The 23,538-nt window shown below is 56.5% G+C and overlaps 7 protein-coding genes across 7 annotated transcripts; 4 read left to right on the plus strand and 3 right to left on the minus strand.

Moving 5' to 3' along the window:
- Nucleotides 1-52: 52 nt before the first annotated feature.
- L226DRAFT_529321 (WD40 repeat-like protein) lies at nt 53-1,739 on the plus strand. The gene is made up of 8 exons (XM_067679581.1): nt 53-231; nt 298-444; nt 493-631; nt 684-868; nt 921-1,093; nt 1,158-1,244; nt 1,301-1,379; nt 1,439-1,739. The coding sequence occupies exons 1-8, from the start codon at nt 121-123 to the stop codon at nt 1,607-1,609; spliced, it is 1,092 nt and encodes a 363-aa protein (XP_067541436.1). The 5' UTR covers nt 53-120; the 3' UTR covers nt 1,610-1,739.
- Nucleotides 1,740-2,335: 596 nt separating this feature from the next.
- On the minus strand, nt 2,336-6,171 carry L226DRAFT_453360 (uncharacterized protein; the record flags this gene model as incomplete). Its single annotated transcript, XM_067675118.1, has 4 exons — nt 2,336-3,425; nt 3,481-4,718; nt 4,773-5,987; nt 6,049-6,171. The coding sequence occupies 4 exons, from the start codon at nt 6,169-6,171 to the stop codon at nt 2,336-2,338; spliced, it is 3,666 nt and encodes a 1,221-aa protein (XP_067541437.1).
- Nucleotides 6,172-6,549: 378 nt separating this feature from the next.
- On the plus strand, nt 6,550-7,294 carry L226DRAFT_498635 (uncharacterized protein; the record flags this gene model as incomplete). Its single annotated transcript, XM_067677679.1, has 5 exons — nt 6,550-6,704; nt 6,789-6,877; nt 6,934-6,961; nt 7,012-7,027; nt 7,084-7,294. 5 exons carry the CDS (start codon nt 6,550-6,552, stop codon nt 7,153-7,155), a joined length of 360 nt encoding a protein of 119 aa, XP_067541438.1. The 3' UTR covers nt 7,156-7,294.
- Nucleotides 7,295-7,506: 212 nt separating this feature from the next.
- L226DRAFT_476912 (LNS2-domain-containing protein) lies at nt 7,507-11,765 on the plus strand. The gene is made up of 8 exons (XM_067676725.1): nt 7,507-7,890; nt 7,950-8,571; nt 8,630-8,773; nt 8,827-9,484; nt 9,539-9,881; nt 9,941-10,135; nt 10,193-10,575; nt 10,631-11,765. Exons 1-8 carry the CDS (start codon nt 7,648-7,650, stop codon nt 11,532-11,534), a joined length of 3,492 nt encoding a protein of 1,163 aa, XP_067541439.1. The 5' UTR covers nt 7,507-7,647; the 3' UTR covers nt 11,535-11,765.
- Nucleotides 11,766-11,972: 207 nt separating this feature from the next.
- L226DRAFT_608197 (RNA polymerase I-specific transcription initiation factor RRN3) lies at nt 11,973-14,870 on the minus strand. Its single transcript, XM_067685898.1, has 6 exons — nt 14,616-14,870; nt 14,499-14,563; nt 14,139-14,442; nt 13,800-14,089; nt 12,739-13,743; nt 11,973-12,667 (listed from the first exon to the last, which is right to left on the minus strand). The coding sequence occupies exons 1-6, from the start codon at nt 14,836-14,838 to the stop codon at nt 12,143-12,145; spliced, it is 2,412 nt and encodes an 803-aa protein (XP_067541440.1). The 5' UTR covers nt 14,839-14,870; the 3' UTR covers nt 11,973-12,142.
- A 527-nt stretch (nt 14,871-15,397) lies between these two features.
- Nucleotides 15,398-17,068, plus strand: L226DRAFT_498645 (nucleoside hydrolase). Its single transcript, XM_067677680.1, has 7 exons — nt 15,398-15,559; nt 15,623-15,694; nt 15,743-16,118; nt 16,168-16,224; nt 16,280-16,300; nt 16,362-16,798; nt 16,857-17,068. Exons 1-7 carry the CDS (start codon nt 15,530-15,532, stop codon nt 16,926-16,928), a joined length of 1,065 nt encoding a protein of 354 aa, XP_067541441.1. The 5' UTR covers nt 15,398-15,529; the 3' UTR covers nt 16,929-17,068.
- Nucleotides 16,950-23,454, minus strand: L226DRAFT_608199 (FH2-domain-containing protein). The gene is made up of 17 exons (XM_067685899.1): nt 22,977-23,454; nt 22,560-22,907; nt 21,959-22,485; nt 21,162-21,911; nt 20,694-21,110; nt 20,384-20,637; nt 20,264-20,332; nt 20,053-20,212; nt 19,883-19,996; nt 19,712-19,831; nt 18,614-19,658; nt 18,423-18,550; nt 18,066-18,371; nt 17,875-18,013; nt 17,697-17,821; nt 17,370-17,642; nt 16,950-17,316 (listed from the first exon to the last, which is right to left on the minus strand). Exons 1-17 carry the CDS (start codon nt 23,209-23,211, stop codon nt 17,113-17,115), a joined length of 5,214 nt encoding a protein of 1,737 aa, XP_067541442.1. The 5' UTR covers nt 23,212-23,454; the 3' UTR covers nt 16,950-17,112.
- Between the last annotated feature and the right edge of the window lie 84 nt (nt 23,455-23,538).

Consider the following 23,538-nt stretch of genomic DNA (forward strand, 5'->3'; position numbering starts at 1 on the left):
GCTCCGATCAAGAGAGGCGTGTTAGATCGCGAGCGCTAACGCCCGGAGTCTTCCTGAACACCGGCCACTACTGAACTGTTGGCAGCTTCACGCTCTCGCTTCATTGCTGTCGTACGCGGCATGTCTCATCAAATCGCCAATTCAAACTCGAAAGACGAGGACGAAATCCCGCCCCCGGAGCGTCCGCCGTCCCCTCCGCCACACACAACTTTCGCCGCGCGAGGACTCCATGTATGAATGCCCAAGCCGCGCTGTTCGAAGGACTTCAATCGATGATGGTCGCGTTTCTTCTCGTAGGCCCCGACATTTTCCGCATTCAGGCCGCGCGACATCCGGTTTCCGTCTCAGCAGTCTATGACCCATGTTGCATGGAGCTGCGATGGAAGGAAGTTGGGGGCAGTCGGCATCGACAAGGTCGCAAGGGTGTGGCAACCGGAGAAGAGTGTGCGTGCTTTGATTAATGTTCAGCGAGTCTCATTGATTTTGGTGCAGATGGAGTTACGCTCCGCGTCGATATTCTCTCAAGGCCACTCTGAGGATGTCGACTATATCGCCTGGAACCCCACACACCCTGAGCTGTTCTGCACCTCGAGCCAAAGAGATAGGAGGGTTGTTTTCTGGGACGGTCGACGTGAGTAGCTATCTCATATGTCTCTTCCTTCCACTCAATCCTGCATCTCAAGAAAGCCGACATGTCCAACAAATCCAATTGAAGTATTCACCGCAGCAGCTTAACTACTCTCCAGATGGGAAGACCATACTGTACACGACTATCGGTAGGACGCTCGGTGCTCTGACCTTCGGAAGGGAAGGCGAAGAGACCAGGGATCAATGGCACGTTCAAACCGTAACCGATTCAGCGACCGGGGTGCGTTCTCCCGTCCTTCCTAGATGTGCCCCTTTCTCACGCACATGCGCAGAAAGCAGTCCCTGCGTCGACGGTCACGTTCAACCATGTCGGTGACGCGATCTTCCTGACATTCAGCACCGAGAGCAACCTCCGCATCATGAGTTATCCTGGTCTAGCACTCATGAGCAGCGTCCCGGCGCACGTCGCAGGTTGCCAGACCGCTGCATTGGACCCAAGGGGCAGGTACGGATGGTTCCGTCTGCGCCATGGAGTAAGTATCAATTGGATGACCTCAACGGCAACGCAGGTACCTTGCATCTGGCGGGAACGACTCAATAGTCAACCTCTTCGACCTTTCCGAGTGGCTTTGTGCACGAACTATCACGTCCTGCGAGTGCGTAATTTGCGTGCGACATTGACAATTTGCTGGCAACTCACATCTCCGTATAGCAATGCCGTCACTGGGCTAAGCTTCTCGCATGACGGCGAATTCATTGCGATTGCCAGCGCAGGGAGCTTTATCGACATTGTACGTTATGTGGCGTCGCAACATCTTCTAGAGTCCGATTGCTGATTACCAAACGCCAGTGCGCGGTGGAGACGGGCATGCCACTGCATCGTGTCCCTGCGCTCGGACCTGCTCCGACCGTTAGCTGGCATCCCTCAAAACATGTCATTGCCTACTGCGGGCAGACAAAGATACGGGAAGGTGGTCCACCACCGGCAGCATGGATCAGCTTGTTTGGCCCAGGGATGTAGACGTAACTGTACCTGTTGTACTATAGCCTTGCTGAACAATATGGCCTCTCGCCGGGAGTATTGGCCCCAGGAGCTGCCAACGGGAAGATGTTGCACGATAACAGATATCAATTCGAGACGATGCATATGAACACGACAGAGAGCTTGCGCTAAACTGGAGAGCGTAAAGCGTAAACTCGACTTCAGCGACGACTAGACTAGCTATGCGAGTACTGAACGAGCGAGGAGTGCTATAGGGTATGTACACGAAACAGCACTGGCACAGCAGCGACGAAAGTGATGCAACAAAAGCTCAGGAGAGTATGTATGCATGCATGGCATGCTAGAAGGAAAGCGACAGCAAGGAGTGCGTACGACGACGTAACTGAAAGCGTGAGCGATGGAGACGTGAGACACAAAGACAGCTTGGGGACGTATGTATGTAGCTATGAGACATAGAGACAGAGACGGAGAGGAGAGCATAGAGGCATAGGGTTGAGATGACAGACGAGAGCAAAACATTTGCAACTGCAAAAAGCAACAGACAACTGAGCAAGACACAAAAACATACGCGACATCCGAAGATGCGCGAAAACAACGATGCGAAAATTCAAAGCGATAACTCATCAACAAACCGTAGATTCGTAAGGTGATAAGGACCTCAGCACGAGAGTGTCATTGTCAGTGAGTACCGTCGATCTTCGGGTTCAAATTCCAAGGTTCCGGTTCCTTGTCCGGCCTCAGGCCTCAGGCCCAGCCGTACCCGAGCACACCGCGCTCGACCTCCGAGGGCGGGCGGACGACAACGTCAGGGAGAACCTCTCCTCGACGGAGCGCAGCCCGCTCCTTCGTCGTCTCCGAGCGCGTCAACTTCAGAGGCCTCAACCCCGCCTTCATCTTCGAGCCAAATCCTGAAGACGGGTCCGCGTTCTCGTCCGCCACCCCCTTGCCCTTCTTGCCCAGGCTCAGCGGCTTCGTCGTCTCCTGGTTCACATCGCGGTCCTGGAGAAGCGAGAGCGGGCGCAGCCCGCCGCCCGGCGGCGACGCGATTTTCAAAGCCGCCTTCTTGCCTTTGCTCTTGCTCTTCGGCGACTTGGGCACGAGCGGGCGGATCGCGCGCGCAGACCACGACGCGATGCTCTTCCCGCTGTTGCTGCGCGACGGCGCCGGAGCGTTCTCCTGCTCGACCGCGGGTTGGGGCGCGGGAGCGGGAGGGGCGATAGGCGCGTTCTCGTCCGAGACGATGTAGCGGATGCTTGAGCGGCGGCTCTGCTTGGGGCCGTCACGCAGCTTGGGCACGGGCGGAACGTCGTGGTCATGATGACGGCGTGACTTGGACTTGTGCTGCGCCGTGCGCTGCGACTCGTGCGGGGTGCTGGACGCGAGCGGGTCGAACGAGGCAGGGTCGAAGTTCTCGGGGTCGAAGAGCGTGACTTCGGACGCGGCGGAGGGCGGCGGGTGCGCGACGCGTAGCTCCTGGTCGAGGGCGCTGATGAGCGTCGCGAGCGAGTTGCGCGACTGACGCGAGCTGGCGCGGTCCGAGCCCATGTTGGTCGGGAGAGCAAGTGTCTCGGGGCCGAAGGTCCTTGCGGAGACGGGGCGCTCACGCTGGGTGGTGAAGGCTGGAGAAGCCGGACGGAGCAGCTCGTCGTCCTCGGAGACCGCGTTGAGGTGCGAAGCAGAGTTAGGAACGAGCTCGCCCTCGTAGCCGTAGACGGTGTTGCGCCTGTTGTCGGCCATGTTGGAATAGTACTGACCGAACTTGCTCTCGAGGGCTTGGTTGAGATCGTTGCGCCAGGTGGAGAGAGCGTGGACACCATCCTTGCCAAGACTAAGACTGGAAACGGAGACATTTAGTGAGATTCGCAGGGTGAGTGTCAGGAGAAACGTACCTGGGCAAACTGAAGTGGTTGCGACGGTGTCCAGACGCCTTCCTCTCCCTCGGAGCAGGCTTCTGCTCGACAGGGGTCGAGTGTACCAGAGGAGACGAAAAGTCAGTCGAATATCCGCCAAGCTCAAGCGGGACAGTCTTGGAGCTCCTCATCGTGCTCGCCTTCACCTCACGCGGGGACGGGGTGAAGTCCCAGTCCTGGCGCACGCGCACGTCGTTGCCCACCTTCAAGCCCGGCACGAGTAGCGGGAGAACCCTCGCCGAGAGCGCGTCGATCTCCGCCATGTCGTCGCCTGCAATGGGGCCAAACGAGAACCCAGCGGACGAGGACGACTGCGAGTGCGACCTGCGATGCGCAAGCATGCGTGCCTTGCGCTCGCGCACGGAGGGCGGCGTCGGGGGGAGCGGGGACGCCGGCGGGGGGCTGACCGGGAAGCGCGAGTCCGTGCTGGTGTTGCCGTGGATGGAGGACACAGAGCGGACGCGGAGGTGCTGCGAGGGACGCGACGCCTGCTTGGTCTCGACACCACTGACGGCGACACCGATGACCGCCTCGTCCATAGACGCGCGGCGCTCGAAACCAGCTGGAGCAGTGGGCGAGGGCGGAACGGCGATGGTCTGCGCAAGGGCGGAGTAGTGGCGCTGGGCGATGAGGATCTGCGTCTGGAAGGCCGCGCTGTCGGAGGCACCAGAGTAGTACGAACTGGCCTTGCTCTCCTTGCGCGGGCGACCTGGGGTCCTGCCGAACTCTGCGCTGCGCTCGCTCTGGGCCGGGGTGGGAGGCAACGAACGCTCAGGCTGCATCTGGATGGGGAGCGGGGGAGTGAGCGGCTCCTCATTCTGCACGCCCTCAGGTGGGAGGACAGCGAGCCGAGGCTTGGGACCGAGGAGTCCGATCGCGCGACCAATCTTACCCTTCCCGTCGACCGCGTCGCCGTTGGTCAGCCACACGTCGGTGCTACGGCGAGACTCGACGACGGTAACGCTGCCGCTGCGCTTGTACTCGTGCGAGCACTTGTAAGAGGCCGCAGTACTCTGGGGAGAAGGCGCGCGCAAGACAGCAGAAGGGGGCTCGCTGTAAGTCTCGAAGAGCTCGGTTGGGATAGGGATGGGTGACCGGAAGAGGAGGTTAAGCGCGAGCAGAGGGGCAGAGAGCGTGACGGAGAGCATCAGCAGAATGGAACCGACTGAGCTGGTGGAACCGGGGGAAGCCATGAACAGGAACGGCAGAGCAAGGCCCTTACAAACGCATCTGGTCAGATATATTACAAAGGAACAGTGCAGACGACATACCTGGGGAACCCAGATCATGAGGAGCCAACCCGAGGTACGGAAGATCGACATGTCGAGGTCTCGGGAGGCAGTGGACGAGAAGCTATTGAAGCCCTTCTCGGTTTGAGAAGCGTCTGGATTGTAACCGTAACCACCGAGAACCTCCGCGCTGGCCATAGCAGGAGTCATAGGACGAGACACTGCAGTTGAGGGTAGAAGGTCACTGCCCAGGGCAGGCAACGACGCTGCGGTAGGCGGCGGCGAGGGCGGGTGCGTGGTAGGGAAGGACCAGTTCGACAGCGTGGCTTGGTACTGCGAGGGCTCAGTGAGCCATGATGACTGGGAGCCATTGCGAGGAGTTTGCTTCTTGAACGGGTCAGGGTCGTCGTTGATCTGGGCTGACGTCGTAGACTTGGGACGGTACGGCGCCGGCAGGGGCGGGACGGGAGGAACAGACTCGCGGCTGCCAAAAGGAGTGGAGGGGTTGAACCAGAAGGACGACTTGGGTGCGACTGAAGGGTACGACGCCGTAGCGGGGTGAGGGAGCATCCGCGCGCTTGCGTTGGAGGGGGCGCGCGAGTGCGTGTGGTGCGTGGAGAACGAGAACGCGGAGATGCTCTCGCAGCGCGAACTCGCGCGAGAGGTGATCCACGACGAACCATCCTTGAGCATGTCGACCTCCTCAGCCGCGAAGCTCGGACGGGGCTTCTCCTCTACTTGGACCTCCGACTTTGCCGGAGGCCATGGGTCGCGAATCTCGTCAAGGGCAGCGAGGTTGCGCTTGATAATGACGAGGGTGCCAACGAGGCAGCCGAATGCGAGTGTGCTGAGCAACGCGATCGCGGAGGAGTAGGCGGCCATGCCAACAAACAAGCTGTGGATGTTGGTCGCTGCGAGCACGCCAGCGAGAGCAGTTGAGGTTGCGACGAGGATAAGGGTAGGGGCCCAGAGCATCCAATGCTTGCCACCAAAAGACACGGAGCGACCCATCCGGACGTGGAGGAGGGTCAAGCCCGAGATGATGAGGAGGCACGTCTGACGAAGGGTCATGGCGAACCAGAGCCTAACGGCGGCAGCGGGGTCATTGATGACGGAGTAGCCAGCGGGGCCACCGAGATATTCATTCACAGCTTGCCATGTGAAGATTATGAGGGCGAGCAAGTCGCAACAAGCGAGCCAGAGGTGGCTCTTGTCTGCTGGAGAGATAGACCGATAGTTAGGAAGACCAAATTCGGACTGTGAGAGTGGGTGCTGTCAGCTGGTCTGTGGACGACATTGGACGGAATGGAGAGCTTACAGGGCGGACTCGACGGCTGAGGGGGTGAGGGGGGAGGATGGGGATGAGAATGCGAAGAATTACGAACGCTGAGCAGATGAAGGAGACAAAAGCAAGGGCGAGCGTTGGGATGAAGGGGATCATGTTGGGCGTGTATTCTTGAGAGCGTGAAGTCCTTGAGTCTTGCGGGTCTTGAGGGAGTGTCGTGTGCGTCGAGCGCGTAGGCGTAGGGCCTTCGTGGAACCGTCGAGCAGGGAACAAGTCGAGGTCGTGAAGAGAAGAACGATGCCTTTGCCGTCTTGGTTGCGCACGTACGGACCAGCCCGCCAACTCGAACCGTGGTAATATCCTCGCTGTGCGCCCACCTGCGCAAACACCGCACAAATAACCACTTTCGCGTTGCCGTGTCCGTCACGTGGCCGCGTTCCATCACGTCACAGTCACACGTCACACTGTGCGAACTCCCCAAGCGCCGCCGTCCTTCCGAGTCTGGCGCCCAGCCCTCCTCCAGCACCAAACACCATGTCGTCCCTCCCGTCGCCGTTCACCGCGGCGCACAGGTCCTACGTCAAGTCCCTCTACCGCCGCATCCTCCAGAATGAGCTGAACTGGATTGTCCAGCGGGACTTGTGGAGAGCACGCGCCCTCTCCATCCGCGCAGAGTTTGACAGAAACAGGTACGTGCCCATGGCATCTACCAGTTTGTTCAAGGTCACCCATGGCGTCCATTTGCACATCCAACACCTTTCGTCCGTGTGCAGGGACGTCAACGATCCCCGGGCACTCGCTACCGTCCTCGCCAAGGCCGAGGCGGCACTTGCGGACCGCAAGCACCCCGATCCCTACCGGCGTGAGTCCTTGTTCTTTCTCTGCAATGGTTACCTTGTCCTCATGCGGCCGCGTTAGCACCCGAGGCTCCGGATGGCACGAAATGGTACGTGATGGTGTTATTCGCAGTCTCGATCGTGTTTGACATTTGTGCAGGGAGCGGAACCTGCCGGTATGTGTGCAAGAGATAGGGTCTGCATTAGCTGTCGACTCACATGCTACACGCAGCCGCCGGTTGGGCCTATCTTCGAGCACGAGAAGTACAACGAGGAGCACGGTCGTCACGGCGGAGGTCATTGATTACGCACCTTGTATTCGTTACATCAACGCTGCTGTGTCTGCATGCTCGAGTTGCGAACTGTGCACCAGTTACGTCGATCTTCGCGTTGCGTCTGTCGCCTATCCGCGTGTGTGTGCGCTGCGTTGTGTGCTCTGAGGCAGAGGTGATTGCACCCGAAGAGGAAGGCTTGTGTGTGATCAGCGTGCAATTGCGGGCGGACGTCGGATATGGAACGCACCTGCTTGTCATGAACGACATACATCCCCAGCTGGGTGACCCGCAGTGCGTACGTGATAGGCTCCTGGCTCTGGCTGGCCCGCACGATGGTTACTCTTCTCTGACGTCGAGCAGCGCGCGCATCGTCGGAGAGGGCGATATCACGTGGGAGGCCCCTGCTCAGCGTCTTGCACATTTGCTGGGGTACAGAAGGAGAGACTCAGAGGGCCCCATCCCGCGACGACCTCTACGCGCTCCCCATCCCCTCCGTCCCGTCCTCCGCATCGCATACAGCGATGAACTACCTCCGCGGCGCGGTCAGCGCAATCAGCGCGCCCTACCAGTACTACAAGGACCTCAACCCCTCCACCCTCACAGGCGCCATCGACGTCATCGTTGTCCGTAGGCCCAAGAATCTGCCCGACCACCCCACACAGGAACCTGCCGCGCCGCTCTCAGAGGAGGAGACAGAGCTTGTGTGCTCGCCTTTCCACGTCAGGTTTGGAAAATGGCAAGTACTCAGGCCACAGGACAAGAAGGTGCGCATATAGTCTGCTTCTCGCTTCAATCGAAACCGCTACAATGTACACGCTCGCAGGTCGACATGTTCGTCAATGGTCAGCTCGTGCCCTTCTCCATGAAGATTGGCGAGGCTGGAGAAGCCTTCTTTGTCTTTGAGACCGAAGATGAGATCCCGGACAATCTCGTTACCAGCCCCATCCTCGAAGCCACCCAACCCGGACAGACGAACGCGCAGACGGCAGAAACAGGCAGATTCGGTGCAGGCCCTGCCTCTCCGGCTGTTCAGGACTCTGCGGGTAGCAGCCAAGAGCCAGAGTTCCTTGATCTCGACGCGACCAGTGACACCCAATTGCGCGAGAACACCCCCTCTGCCCCACAGAGCTCAGGCGAACCGTCGCAATCGCAAGATGGCAAGTCGCATGGCCCTGGCATCATTACGAAGACCGCACAGCTTGGGAAGGCCATGATGGGCGTCGCGCAAGAGGCGGAGAAGGCGGAGGAGGACAAGTTCAGGGACAAGACGATCCTCGAGGGCCTACAGCAAGCCGCAAAGGACAATCGCGAGTTCCTCAAGCACAACGCTATCGCAGCGAAACGATTCGCTGGTGTGGACTTCCCTACGGTGGATGAGAGGGGTGGGGAGGTCTTTCCTGAGGTAACAGAACCGATGCATGAACCACATGTCAAGTACGGCAACGGTGAGTCCTTCGTCCCCGGGGCCTTACTTTTCGTGTTCATGTCGTGATCTTTGGCTAGACATGGTGTTTGATGTCGAGGGATATCACGCTAGTCAACATGAGCGAGAAGCTTCCGATGCCACAATCAGGTCTGGCTCTACAAGGGGAAGACGTTCCTCTCGCTCCGATACGTCAAGTTTAGATAGAACACCTGGTCCATCAAGTGAGCATACTCCTTCACTGTGCCCGAAGCCTCATCACAACTCCGTACTATAGGAACACCCTCCCCACCTGCCCAAGCACCCTCATTAGTACCCTTCCCTCGCGCAACCTCAGAACCCCCTCCCGATCACGAGGACGGGTATGAGCCGTCTTCATCTCGCCATCCTGTCTCCGCCGCCGTCACCCGCATGCCGTCTAGCATAGATGGACGCCCCCACCTTCCCTCTCTTCCAACAATCAACCCTCCTGACAGTGAGGAGTACACGTGGGATTGGGGTAATTTTCCCCAAAAGACCCCAATACGTACAACGTTCGCACATGTCCATCCACATGGTCACCTACCTGGCGTCTCTGCGGACCTATCCCCAAGGAAAGGCAAGGGTCGCATGATGTCTGCAATCCCAGATGCACAGTACGCGCCAACTCGCACTGCCCCCTCAGACCGCGAGAGGACGCCTGAGGAGGACGCTGCTCCGTACGGATATGGAGGAAGGTTGACGATGGACAAGAACGACCCGACACGGTATCGCGTCTTCATCGAGGGACGGACGATAGAGTTTGAGCTCGCGATCGTCCCTGGCTCGTTAGGTGGCGGAGATGAGGTGGAGGACTACCAGTGCTTCGAGCAGGGCAAGGTTGACTTTGAGCGCTTTATGAACGACGAGAGCGTTGTGCACGATGAGAATCTTGTTCTCTGTTGGGCGGGTGACAAGTGCGTGTCCTGACCGCATATTGATAGAACCGTTGTACTGATCATCGCGAGCAGGTACATTCGACGACAAGATGGGTCACCGCTTATGGAGGCACTCGTTACATGGCGAGAGGCGGCCTTGCGAGATCAACAGTCACTCGTTTCGTCGCGACCTGTCTCGCCGCAACCACTCTCTGAGGATGAGTCTGTCAGGTCTGATGAGGAGGCAGACGACCGCCGTCCTAAGCGCACAATGACCGATTCCTCGGTGGGGTCCGATGTCTCCGCAAAGGATAACGCGGCTACTCGCACGCCGACATCGTCATCATGGGCTCGGTGGTGGAGCAGGAGTCGGAGAGCCGAGTCAACGAGACCTGACCTGGGACACACAAACTCAGATCCGTCTCACATCGCTGCTGTATGTCGACCCTCTCTTTTGTTGTATGATAGGTTCAAACTGACTGACGTGGTTATCAGGCCAAGGCGGACCTGAAGCCGACGAAATCGGCATCCGGAGTGCCTTTGCACCGAACATCAACCTCTTCGTCTGCTCCTCCCGTAGCATCCACGAGGCGTACCACTCCTGCGACTACACCTCAACCTATACCTGAGGCCAGCGAGACTTTAGACAAGCGGTTTGCGAAGACTCTGCGTCTAACGTCAGACCAGCTGGTATGTGGATCATGCGTTCGTCGCTGTATAAGAAGCTTACGCTAATCCCTCTACCAGAAATCGCTCAACCTCAAACCTGGCGCCAACTCGGTGACATTTTCGCTGTCGGCAACTGGTGTGGCGGCATGCAGTGCGAGGTTGTTTGTCTGGGAGTACACAGACCAGGTCGTCGTGTCCGACATTGATGGTACTATCACCAAGTCTGATGCCCTCGGCCACGTCTTCACCATGATCGGTCGGGATTGGACACACGTTGGCGTCGCCAAGCTCTATACTGATATCTGCCGTAATGGCTACAAGATCTTATACCTTACCTCAAGAGCCATTGGACAGGCCGATTCCACCAGGGAGTACCTGAAGGGTATTAAGCAGAACGACTATCAGCTACCTGAGGGTCCCGTCATCATGAGCCCGGACCGCTTGATGGCTTCTCTGCATCGGTACGTACATCTTACTCTATGCTGCTAGACAGATATGATGTTGATTGTGTCCCAGCGAGGTCATTATGCGGAAACCGGAAGTGTTCAAGATGGCATGTCTCCGCGACATCCAGAAGCTCTTCGGCGGGCCTGCGCACAACCCCTTCTACGCCGGGTTTGGCAACCGCATCACCGACGCGCTCTCTTACCGTTCCGTCAACATACCCAGCTCGCGCATCTTCACGATCGACTCCACCGGCGAGGTCAAGATGGAGCTCCTCGAGCTCGCGGGGTACAAGTCGTCCTACATCCACATGACCGACCTCGTCGACCAGATGTTCCCGCCCATCAACCGCAAGTGGGCGTCCGAGTACACCGACTTCAACTACTGGAAGCCGCCCATGCAGGACTTCCCCTTGCCGGACCTCTCCCCGCCGTCGCCTGCGCTGAGTGCGCGCTCCGATACGTCCAACCAGAGCACGTTTGCGCGGATACGCAACTTCAGTCTGGTGGGGAGCCGGCAGCCGACGAGGTCGTTTGCGCTGCCCCCGCCTGCGACAGAAGCTGGGCAGCAGCAGGATGCGAACGGGAACGAGACGCGTCTCCGGCAGATGTCGTCCTTTGAGCGTCTGAGCAACACCCTGGCCACCCTCACGCAGTCGTCGTCGTCGACAGCCGGCAGCCCACGCTCGAGCAGCCCCACGCTGCACGACTCTGGCGAGTCTGACTCGGAGTACGAGGACGAGGGGGGCGATCTTGAGAAGGCGCGGCGGAGGCGCAGGCGGAGAAGCGATGCGAGCATGCCTGGGTCGCTTCCGAGTTCGCAGCCCGGGTCCGATGACGAGATGGTGTTTGGGGAGGACGACGAGGACGACGAGGACCATGGATACGAGGGCGAGAATGAGGAAGAAGTCCCGGACGAGGCTTTCGACGAGGCGCTCTTCGCCGCTGGCGAGATGAAGAACGTCGACTACATCTAATCTAGTAATGTGTTGCACGCTTTGACCTACACATACACACATACACACCATACACATGCATTGGAACATTCGCACATATGCATTGGAACATTCGCACTTCGTGTAGAGCTTGGGTGCGTACCATAGGTACTTGCGGACGGTCTTAATGATATCACTGCTTGTCGTCTTGCTTTCTTCGCTGTACAATGCTGTTCGTCGGATGTTGGATTAATACAGGTGTCCTCCACTCTCAACCATCTACAGTATCTCGCGTGAAAAAGCCTAAGGGTGCTGGATTCACAACCTACATACCCTGCATGCTACGGCAGAGCGACCTTCAGCATTCCCTGCCTAGGGTGCCCGATTTGGAATTTATGAAGTTCATCATTGGTAGTAGGCCACAACTTCATTTTGGTTTTGGAATTCGAAGTCTGACCAGTTAAACAAGAAGTCGGTGAAGGTATGACGTCCTCCCCGTTCAAGAGATAGATTGATTGCAAAAACAGTGGTCCAAAGCGAGATAGTATGCGCAAAACAAAGACAGCAAGCAAGACTTTTGGTAGCGACGCACGCCGTCTGTACAACAACAAACCCAAGCACCGCGACAGCAGAGACCCCACACCTCTCGATCAAACAACAAGTAGCTGATGCAGCTGTTCAGGCCGGGCGGGACTGATACTCATCCCTCCAAACGACTCCCCAAGGCCGTCTGTATCGTCCGCCGGCTGCGAAGGGGCGCGAGCACCGTTGATGAAGATGCCCAGAGGCTGCGTGTCCCCCGTATCCTCGACCCCATCTCCAGCTTCCTCCTCCTCATCATCATCTTCGTCATCCTCTTCCTCCTCCTCCTCCTCCTCCTCCTCGTCATCGATAGCAACGGACGACCATTCGCGATATACGCCTTGGATATACGATCCCGAACGGGGGAGCTTGTACGGGTCGAAGGGGAAGAATGTATTGAGCTCGGAGGTCATCACATGCTGGAAGACGAGCGGTTTGCCCTTGGGCAGGGGGCGACCGCCAGTTGCCTGGCTCGAAGGAGGCGACGGGGCATAGTCGGAGCGGCGGTTCGCGTCCATGATGGAGTAGCAGTAGACGAAACCGGTAGCGTGCGCAACGCGCGCGAACTGCATCACGACGTTCGACGAGCAGACCTGTTTCAGTAGACGCAGCATGAGCTCTCGTGTTCGACGTCGAGAACGGGGACCGGAGAGCAGGGGCGTACCTTGAGCGGGTTCAGTTCGGATGTGACGACGCGCTGTACGACGTCGAGCTCCGGCATCCACTTCTTCGGCGGTCCCTGGGTAGGCGCAAACTCATCCACTTCGTCCTGGTCCTCGAGCAAATCCCGCCATCGGAAGCAAAAGATCAGGAACACCGCCTGCGCGACCGCATAAAAGACGCCATGCTGAGCGATGTTCATGTTGACACCGTGTCCCCCAGGCATGCTCTGCGCCATCTGCTGTGCGGCCTCGAATACATCCAGCCGTGCACGGAGGAAGTTGCATAATACTTGCACAACGCGGCGAGCACCCTCGCGGTCCACGAATTGCGCCCTGGAGACGAAGCTAGCGATGTAACTCGCAGCAGCAGCTCGCGTAACTGCGGGTTGATCCTCTTCCAGAAGCGCTTTTGAGACAAGCATACCTTGGAAAAGGTCCGCAAACTCGGGGTCGAGCGAGGAGTACCAGAAGACGATGAACTGCGTGTATCGCGACTTGAACGTGCGCAGGATCGTCCGGTCAAAGATGGATAGCAGCGTATGGAACTGCGCGCGTCGGAGTGCCTTGCCCTCTTCAATAGTAGTCGGTGAGAGCGGACGGGGTAGCTCGAGCGTGGGAGTGAGGAGTGACGGAGAGTCGGAACGGGACGATGACGATGGGGTTGAAGGTAATGGGGGTAGGACAGGATCGCTGGAGGCATGAGTTTGGTTGAAATGGTCGAATATGACCTTGAGGATGGAATCAAGCTTGTTGACCATGGCTTGTATGTGCTTGAAGTCGGTAGCAACGTCCTCCTGATCCTCGTTATCATCCGGATCACCGCCAGCATCGGAAGACAAGTCACTCAGGTTGTCATCTTCACCGTCGTCGCCATCCTCGCCTTCAACATCGCTACTCTCGCCCTCCTGGCCGACTACAGTGTCAAAAGGATCTAGGTCGAACATTTCGCTCTGTTCCTCGCAGTCCAGTTGCTCCTCAAGCTCCTCGAGTTCTACCTGAATTTCGACCTGTATAGCAAACACAGTCAATTATGGACAACAGACGTTAAACGTTGCACACTCACGTCTATTTGGATGGTACGGTCTATGATGAGAGCTAATATACGATCCGCGATCTCCGGACAGTAATCTGTTACACGGAGCAAGTTCCGTATGTACGTGACCTGCTCAATCTGATTCTGCCGCTTGTGTGGGAAGTTACGAGAGAGCAAAGGGTGCAAGGTGGAGGGACAGGTGGGAACAAGGGCAATGAGATGTCGCAAGAGATAGTGTATGCGATCGTAGACGATGCGACGAGTGAGGGGTCTTGAGGAGCTTTCTGGCAGGCCAGAGTCCAGTGCTTGCAGCCCAGATTCTGGTTGAGGATGAACACAAGAAAAAGAGGTACAATGTGAAGGACATACGATGAGTCAAACCCTGCGCAATTCTTCCTAGGACGACAGACAGATACTCTGGTCTGGCACTGACCAGCATGCCTATGAAGTTGGTGTAGGACTTGACGAAGCTGGTATCCATCGTAGTCCAAGGCATGTTGACGATGGCTTCCACTAGAGCTGCGTGAACACGTTCTAGGCGAGAAACTGCGTGTGATAGGGCTAGGATCCACAGACGAAGCTGAGGAGCGGGAGAAGGGGAGTCGGAAGGGACTTGAGTGATCTTCCTTGGATTGAATTGATCAACTAACTGGTCGAACGCCTCGCTAATACCCTATAGGCATCGTAGTGAGACACCACATAGGCAATGGAATATAACAGCAGACGTGCCATGGTTTTCATCTGCAACGCGTTGTTCACGAATGCAAGATGCATATCCTTCCTATATTGTTCATCTTCCTCTAGAGGTCAGTGGTATGATCGACGGGGCTAATTGCGAGGACGTACCTTGCTTCACTCTCGAGTTTGTGACAGTTGGCCTCTCGCCATAAAGACTAGCAGCGGACGAGGATCTCCTAGGCGTGGAGGGTGTCTTCGGTCCCTTCTTCGTGGGGAGATCGTCAAGGACGAGACGAGGTTTGGGTTGGTCCATGTAACGAGAAGCAGAGGCGACAGGGCCAGCCTTTGTCTGGCGAGTATTGAAGTGGGAGAAGCGGGAGTGGGGGTCCATCGTTGACTTGCTCGCCGTCGGGTCCGATGGCAATGGCTCAGCGCAAACACGCCCTTCCCGCCCTCGCGTGCTCAAAAATTGGCTTATGTAAGCACTACATCACCGACCACCGTGATCGGACAAGCGTCTGTTCCTCCTCATACTCAACGCCTTCAAAAAAGTTTTTACTACCTCGCTGATATCAACGTCGTATCGAATTCAGAGGTCAAAAGGGTCCGGCACGGATTGCACGCGACCCAACATGCTCCTGAATCCCGCTGTTCTCTGCTGACCATTAATGACAGCGTGCTGGAGCGTCTGGTTCAAGTTTGCAGTAGTATGTCGGCATCACTTCGTCAACGAGAGTAGCGGTGTGTGCTCGCAGACGACGAACAGTGAATTCGGGATATCTCGTGTGGTTAAGCCGCCAGTATGATGTAGCAACCTGATAGGCGCCGGCTCTTGCATGTTTATTGAGGCCCGAGAGGTTGTCTTCAAGTCGCAATCGTGGCCACCATGCCCATCTATATCTACTGCTTACCCTCAAAAGTGCCCGATATACGACGCAATGTGGTTGTCATGCAAGTCGTATGAAGCATACGATGGCGGATCAGCATCCCGGCAGCCGATTGCAAACGCAGTACCTGAGAGTCCCGGAGATTACAGGTGATAAGGCCAACAGTAAGTCCTTCTCCAGCTGACTACCACCACCATGAAATATGTTTGGCTGGACTGCGATCCTGTGAGTATAGAACGACATTGATATCCTAGGAACCCACGCAGCCAACACCGTTCTATCCCACAGGGCCATGATGACGCTACCACCATCATGCTGGCGGTCCAATGTCCCAATGTAACACTTCTGGGCGTGTCCACAGTGCGTATTCATAATAAAGGCCACACATCCTACTCATTCTGTCATCAGGTGCATGGCAACGCGAGTGCGGACAATACCAACAACAACGCTGCACGTTGTCTGTACGCGTTCGCAGCACCAGAAGATATCCGCGTCTGTCCGGGTGCTCACAAACCTCTCATCCGTCCCGAACGGCACGACCCAGAAATCCACGGCCTGGATGGACTAGGTGGCGTGGAGGGTTTACCTCGTGCAGACAGCGAAGGCGTGCAAGCGCGTTTGGTCTCCCATGGCACGCCCATTCGGGCACTAGAGGGCATGGCAAAAGCAATCTCCGAGACATGGAATAATGGGCAGGGTAGCAAGGTCACCGTCGTATCGTCTGGTCCGATGACAAACATTGCGCTCTTCGTGAGCGTGTATCCCGACCTGTTGGATGGCATCGGTTCGTGATCACATTTTATAATCATCTCGGGACTTATTCAGCATGCTAGAGGAGTTTGTTTTCATGGGCGGCGGTGTAGGGATAGGGAACCGATCTGCCTCTGCAGGTAATCATCCAAACCTCTTTTGTACTACATCGGGACTGACAGGAGCAACTACTAGAGTTCAACATCTTATGCGACCGTGCGTTACACTTCACTCTGAGCTCCTCGCGATGCAAGGCCTCCCTCACATTCCCTTTTAGCCGAAGCTGCCCAAATCGTTCTGGACGTGCCAATCAAGAAAACTATGATCCCGCTCAACGTCACCCACACCGCCATCGTAACCCGACCCATTCTCACCAAATTGCTATCACCAACCTCCTCGCCAGCACCCATTGGTGGGCCTCTCCCGCCAGCGACGACACCCCTTCGCCACATGCTCTCTACGCTTATCGGCTTTTTTGCCGACTCGTACAAGTCAACGTTCGGCTTCTTGGAAGGACCACCGCTGCACGACGCCCTGACGATCGCATATGTCTCTCAGCCCGAGCTGTTTACGTGCCGTCGGTTCCGCGTGGACGTAGAACTGAGCGGGGCTCATACGGCAGGCGAGACCGTGGTCGACATATGGAACTACCGGTCCTGCGATGACTCTTGGGGCCGCAATGGTAAGAACTGTATGGTGGCAGAGAAGCTGAACGTGAGTCCGGCAATATTATCTGAAGCGGCGCGGAGGGACAATACTCAAACTCCTCTAGGTTGATGGATTCTTCGAGCTGTTCTTGGACTGCATAGAGCGATGCGATGCAGTGTCTCCGCTCAACAAGTAGCAGTAAACGATGTTTAATGTTACAGTCGTAGAATGTCATTGTGAAGGTATAACAGTCATTACAGTCGTCACCTTGCACTTGAGTAGATACAGCACTGCCCCAGGGAGAAAACATACAACGTATACGATATAACACACACCATTACCATGTCCATGCTCTTGAAATAAGGGTCGTTATGGAAGCATCATTCAAATATCCGGCTTTGTCTTGCACCGTCCACGAAGATCTTGCTGAGTGGTCGCGATACCGGATTGCGTTCTCTCCGACGACCAGACCGCATACTGCGAATGGCCTGATCGAGGTCGCCGCGCCCGATGGAGAGGCCTGTCGCGCGGCTCTGCGAACTCGCATGGGGTCGCAAAGTGTCTACATCCTTGCCCTTAATTGTCTGTAGAAGAATATGTCAAAACCAGCACACATCCGTTTTGCGTCAGTACTCACCCCTTCGTCCGAGGTGGGCGAAGCAGGTTCCTCCACCGTGATCTGAGGGGAACGCGTCTCGACCTTGGGAATGGCATCATGGACTTCCAATGCGGCTTTCTGCAGCGATGATGAGAAGGAAAGGACGAGGCCGAAGAAGTCTTCTGGCTTCGGCGCCTCTGGCGAGTCGGGTTGTTCACCATAGAAAGCTAACAAGGAGCGCAGCTCGTTGTCTAGAGACGTGGCCATGTTCTTCAAAGAATCGACGACGGAGTTCATCTGTACAGCGAAGGGCTGCAAATCACATGAACTTCCGTATTGCTAAGACCACATTAGTGTTTTGCTTACTTGCATAACCACGACGAAGCGATCTTGGGGGATCCGCAACTTCTGCAGCTGACGTATCTCGTCGTTGACCTGCTTCAGACCACCAACGAGAGATTGCACAGAAGCCAATATGGTCTGCACAGAGACTGCGGTAGCAAGGTCAACAACTCGCGACGCTGCTGCACATATGTGATCTCACCTCGAGCAGCAGCCTCGATGTGCGGCATTTCTTCTATGAACGTAGCCAACGATGGATCACTCTTGAGCAGGACCTTGGCAAGGTAATGCAGCAGAGTGGGGCACTCCGGCGTGGCCTTCACCGTCTTTGTCTCCTTGAGCTGAAGCAGCGTTCATTAACAAGGCTGAAACCACGTTGAGAGCGTCTCCCACCTTCAGCAAGGCTTCTAGCTGAAAGCCCCGTGCCCCGCCTCGGAAGGTCGAACCATTCAAAGCGTTGCCAACTGCTAGAACAGCTTGCAGGACACGTTTGAACTTTGGTGACGAGCGCAACTCCTTGGCAGCCAGGTGAACAATATTCAGTTCTGGACGAATCTCCTCGACTTCTAGCTCAAGCTTGCGCCTATAGAGCATGCACTCCAAGCGTTCGGACAACCTGGGAATGGTCATGATTTGGCCGAAGTATTGATCTGCTTTGGCCAACTTGGTCAAATCGCCGAAGTCCTTCAGTCTAGTCATCTGAGCGCACTGTTAGATGTGAAAGTGAATATCGCATTTCTTCATACATACCTCTTCAGACGTCGGGAGCTGCCTGCTGATGGCGCGCAAGTCGTCCACGGACAGTTTCTGGTCATCCAACTCAAGGAGCGCTCTACGGATGTCAGATAAGCCGATTTTGATTCGCGAGAGCATGATCGCTGGTACGTTTCAACGTCAACGACGGCCATGCATACCAAGATTGCAACAATACGTTTACTCACCTACGTTGTTTGCCCGTGTGATGTCGAGCAATGTTGTCACATTCTGCTTCTTCGGCGACGTAACACTGAGTTGTGAGCTCGTCGACGATGTACTCTCAATAGCGAACGTGGACTCCAAATCGTCCAGGTCGAACGGTACATCCGCTGGGATCTCTCCCCATACTGTGGACGGAAGCGTAGGAGCGTTGAGCTTGTTCCAGAAAAACGGCTTCAGCCGCTTGGCGGGGCGGGTGATCTTCGGAGCTGCGGGACCTCGCCACGCGGTAGGAGGAGGCGGTGGTGGTGGGGGACCACCGTTCACTGGGGGTGGAGGTGGAGGAGGCGGAGGTGGAGGTCCACTTAGTCCAAGAACAGGCGGAGGTGGAGGTCCACTTAGTCCAAGAACAGGCGGAGGCGGCGGTGGTGGTGGCGGCGGTGGGGGAGAAGATGTGGCCGGCAACATAGGTGGTGGAGGCGGGGGTGGAGGCGGAGGCGGCGGAGGTACAGGAGGGTCGGCAATGCTGCCGCTTGATACGGATTCCATAGACGGAGACCGCAATGCAAGTGGCTTGGTAGCTGGAGGTGGGGGTGGTGGTGGTGGTGGCGGCGGCGGTGAAGGAATAGAGTTGCTAACACTTGGCAAACCGTTGACAGGCGCAGTAGTAGCGCGTGCGGGCTTAGCAGGAGGTGGGGGAGGAGGTGCAACCCGAGCCTTGTAATCCTTCTCGGTGATGAACTTGGGTTTCGCAGCAAGCTGCACCTTGAGGTTCTCAATCTCCTCACGTAGGTTAGCGATCTCCTCGTCCTTCTGCGTCAAGCTGTCAATCGCTTGGCTAGCCATCATCTGAGCATCAACTTCAGCATCACGATTCTCGGACTCTCTGCTCTCTGCTCTTGACCGAAAGCGGGAGTAGACGGACTCGAGTGCGCGTTTGAGATATATGATTTCTTTGTCCTTGATGCCGACTGTAGTCTCCAAATCGCCAGCCTGAGACTTCAAATTCGCGATTTCCTCGTTTAAAGCATGCCACTTGACCCTATCGCGTTCTCGTCGCGCTCGATCATCCTGAGATAGAAGTCTGAGCATCTATTCACTCGCGGCATCGTAACATAACTCACATTCTCGCGCGATTCCGAAGGATTCTGTGCCTTCAGACGGTCAAGTTCGCTTTGCAACTGCAGAACCTGCTTCTCCTTCTGAACAAGACGCTGGACGAGACCGTGGAAGCCTTGCGTTGACTGCACATGTAATGTCAGCATGGAATATACAAATGGTTAGGCATAGAGTACCTCCGGGTTTCCTCTGCCGGCAGCACGTCCTATGGATGCGGGGATGGCTGGAATGGACTTCAGAGTGTTTAACTCTGCAACTTGCTGATCAAGTTCATTCCGGAGATCTGTGCGCTAGTGACAACATGAGCCTCCTTACGTGACAAGCGTGCACTGGTGGGTACACGTACCTCAGCCGTGAGTCTGTCAACCGTACCTCGGAGTTGATCGATCTCATCCTGGAGGAGAGAATGGTCTGCCTCGGAGGCCAATCGAACATCCACGATCTGACCAGTGACATGCTGGACTGCCTCAGTGAACCTCTTGAGGAATGCACACCAGTTGTCGTCGCTGCGAGGGGTCGGTGAGCAGGTTTGTCCCTAGGAATATTGAGAGACCTACAAGTTGTCTAGCAAAGCTGCTTGCTCTACGAATTTGTCCAAGACCACGAACAGATCTGATTTGAGTTGTCTGCATCTTGCAATCAGCGAGGAGGGTAAGTCGTAGATTGCTCGCACTTACGCATCCATCTCTCGTTCAAAGATATCTCCATACCGCTTGAGCGTTGACAGCATCATGGGATAGAGCTCCTCATGTTGCTTAGCGATCCGTAGCAGGTCGTCGAGTACTGCACTGGATTCCGATCGTGACCGTCGATGATCTGACATGACATCTCGTGCCCGCTCGCGCATATCCTCCTCGTCCTCAAACTTCTCTTCGGTGTAGACATCAAGTTGGGTAACGAGGGACTCCGGCGGCTTGATGTACCGGAGCGTCTATACCGAGACCTGGTCAATCAAATACGCCACTGACGCGAGGCATTGTAACATACCACGATGACCTCGTTCAACCCTCTTCGACTAAACTCCTCTCTGAGTATGATCCGTTCCTCAAGCGAGTCCGGGCAATTGGTGAGCGCATTGATGAATGCCATGGTGGCAGTCCGAGCCTCCCACACGCCCTCCTCCTCGTTACCATACCCTCCCTCGCTGGCACACGGTTCCTCGTCCATCATATCGGGTAGCCTCATGGAAGCGATGAGGTCCTGGAAACGGAACGATTCCTCGAATTCGACCCGATAGTCTGACATGGCAGACAGAACGGCTCGATGGCCCTCCTTCAGTGACAGGACGCATATAGCCGCGAGGACCTCGGACGTCAAGGTGCGAAGTTTAGCTGAGGATCCATGAAGCGAATAGGCAATGTGCGTAATGAGCGTAGGGTGGCCCAGAACTTCACGGAAGCCGGGCTAGGAACTGTGTTAATACAACACATCCGAACAGATGTGCAATATGCCTACCTCGGTGTTGAGTAGGGCTCGCAGGCACTTCACGACCTCGAGAAGAACAGTCTCCTCGACTTCGCTCAGCTTCTTCCTCTTTCCCCCCTTGCTGACCAGACGTGCCAAGAGGTTACTGAGGTCGTTCATGCCAGACTCCGCGGTCACGAAGTCCTCTACCCACGCGAGGTTCGCAGTGGACAGGTGGACACGCAGCGAGATGAGGTGCTTGACGAGCTTGGTATCCGTGGGGCGCCCATTCCGAATGCCCGCCGCGTACCAGTTCGCCGTCTTCTCAGTCTCCTTTGCTTGGCCTCCACTGGCCCCGCCGGACGTGTTCCACCAATTACTCCAGAGCCCGCCGGTAGACTGCGGTTGCAGCGGTGGCGCCTCAGTAGCCTTGTCTGTAACGGACTTTAAGGATGCAACCGACTCTCTGCGTCTGGAACTAAGATCGACGCTGGAGCGAGGTGACTCCAGCGACACGGTTGTAGATGCAGCAGGTGCGCTCACCCCCCAGCCCGCCATAGAGAAACGCTTGATGATACCGGAGTCGCCCGTGAGCTGAGGGACTAAGCGGGGAAGTATCGCTGCAGCGCTCGAAGGACCGTACGTTGAAGCAGTCGCTGCAGCTCGATTGGACTTGGCGACAGAGGATCGCGAGAGCGTCGAGGCGCGAGAGGCAATATTCTGCTCAAGCAAGTAACGCTTCTGCTCTGGCGGGAGGCGGTACATGGCATCTCGTTTGGGCCCTTTCAGACCCAAGTCATCCTATCCTGCGTCAGCATCCAGGTATGTTGAGAACCGTGGAAACCTACAAGCATCTGCTCAAACTCAGCCGTGTCGACCCCTGCAGACTGCTCATTGCTAGCGATGCTCGAAACGCTGTCGCCAGTCTTGTGCTCCACGAGCTTCGGCTCACTGACGACCTTCTTCTCTGTTGTAGGAGGAGAGTTGACCTCGCCGGCAGGACTCTGAGGGCGCATCCAGTTATCCAAGATACTTGAGAAGCGGTTTTGCGATATCGACCCTCGCCAGTCCATTGGTGCTTTAAACCCGCCGTCTCGAGCTGTTTCAAAATGCTCGAGATCCTTCTGCTTTGCAGTACCCTCTCCTTCCGTATCCTCGTCCTCGTCGTATTCTTCCAGGTCCGCAAGACGACGGATCGTGTCCTGCGAGACATCGCTAGAGGTGGAAGACACGTTCCGAGATTTGGAGCGACGGTACCACTCGTCTGGGACACAGAAGCGGAAGGAGCGACTGGCTGAGCGACCAATGGGATTAGGTAGGAGAGGGCTCTCAAGAACGGTAGACAACGTAGCCTCAAAGGGTATCCTGCTGGTCTCTACGATGTGGGTGCTTAATCAGCTTCCCAGGGAGAACACACCATCACAGAATACGATGTAGAATGAAGCTCACTTTCGGTATGGTCGTCCGACCAGACCTCCTCCAAAACATACTCCAGCGAGCCGCCTCCAGGGATAGGCAGAGCCTTGGTCAATCCAAGTTCCTCTATGACCGCGTCCAACGCATCGCGAACGGTGGTAGTCCTAGATAGGAACTGCTTCCAATGGAATCCATCGTGTATCTCCGGCACGCGCAAAAATGAGAACGTGAACGACAGGAATGGATGCAACGAGACCAGGCGCAGAGTCGGGGTATGCAGGTGCGACGTCAGCGGGAACGCAGAAAAGTGTCTTTGCGAGCGTAAAGTCGGGGATGGGGCGTTCAACAGGGGCGCGACGGGGGTGGATGGTGGGAGGATGCCTGTGCGAATAACGCGACGACCTCCATCAGCACGCCGAGGCGAAGTAGATGAGGAACGGATATGCGCACCGTTTCCAAGAGCCTCGAGCTCCTCTTCTTCCCACTGCCGTCCACTATGCTCCCGCCTGATCCGCTGTACGGCCCACCCATATGGCTCGAGGTCGCCGAGTACTTCCTCGGTTACTTCCTCGCTCGAGACGAGTGCATCCAACACATCCTGCACAGTCCCCTCGGCAGTGATAGTAGCAAAGTGGAGAGATCCCCCCGGGACCACGGTTGGCACGATGAGTGGATCGTTAGGCATGGGCGTGAGTCCATACAGGTCCGTTCCTACGGGAGACAAGTCCGTTCCAGGCGACGAACCGCGTTACAGGCCACGAGAGTCCAGATATGTACAAGTTCCAGAGGTTAAGACAAAAGCTTTGTAGATGGCGTGAAGTGGTTGGCTAGCGCAAGAACACGAGGTCGCGGGTGGGTTCAAGGTACACAGGCGCAGTACATACAACAATGTACGAGTGCAAGGGAAGTGGTCGCCGGAATGCTTCTCGGCCTGAGGGCCCGGACAAGCGCCCGTTGGCATGTAGATCGTCATAAACAGCAGCTTCAATCCTAGTTATCCGCAAGTAACACT

This window comes from Lentinus tigrinus (assembly GCF_003813185.1).
Source record: "Lentinus tigrinus ALCF2SS1-7 unplaced genomic scaffold L226scaffold_2, whole genome shotgun sequence".
NCBI lineage: Eukaryota > Fungi > Basidiomycota > Agaricomycetes > Polyporales > Polyporaceae > Lentinus > Lentinus tigrinus.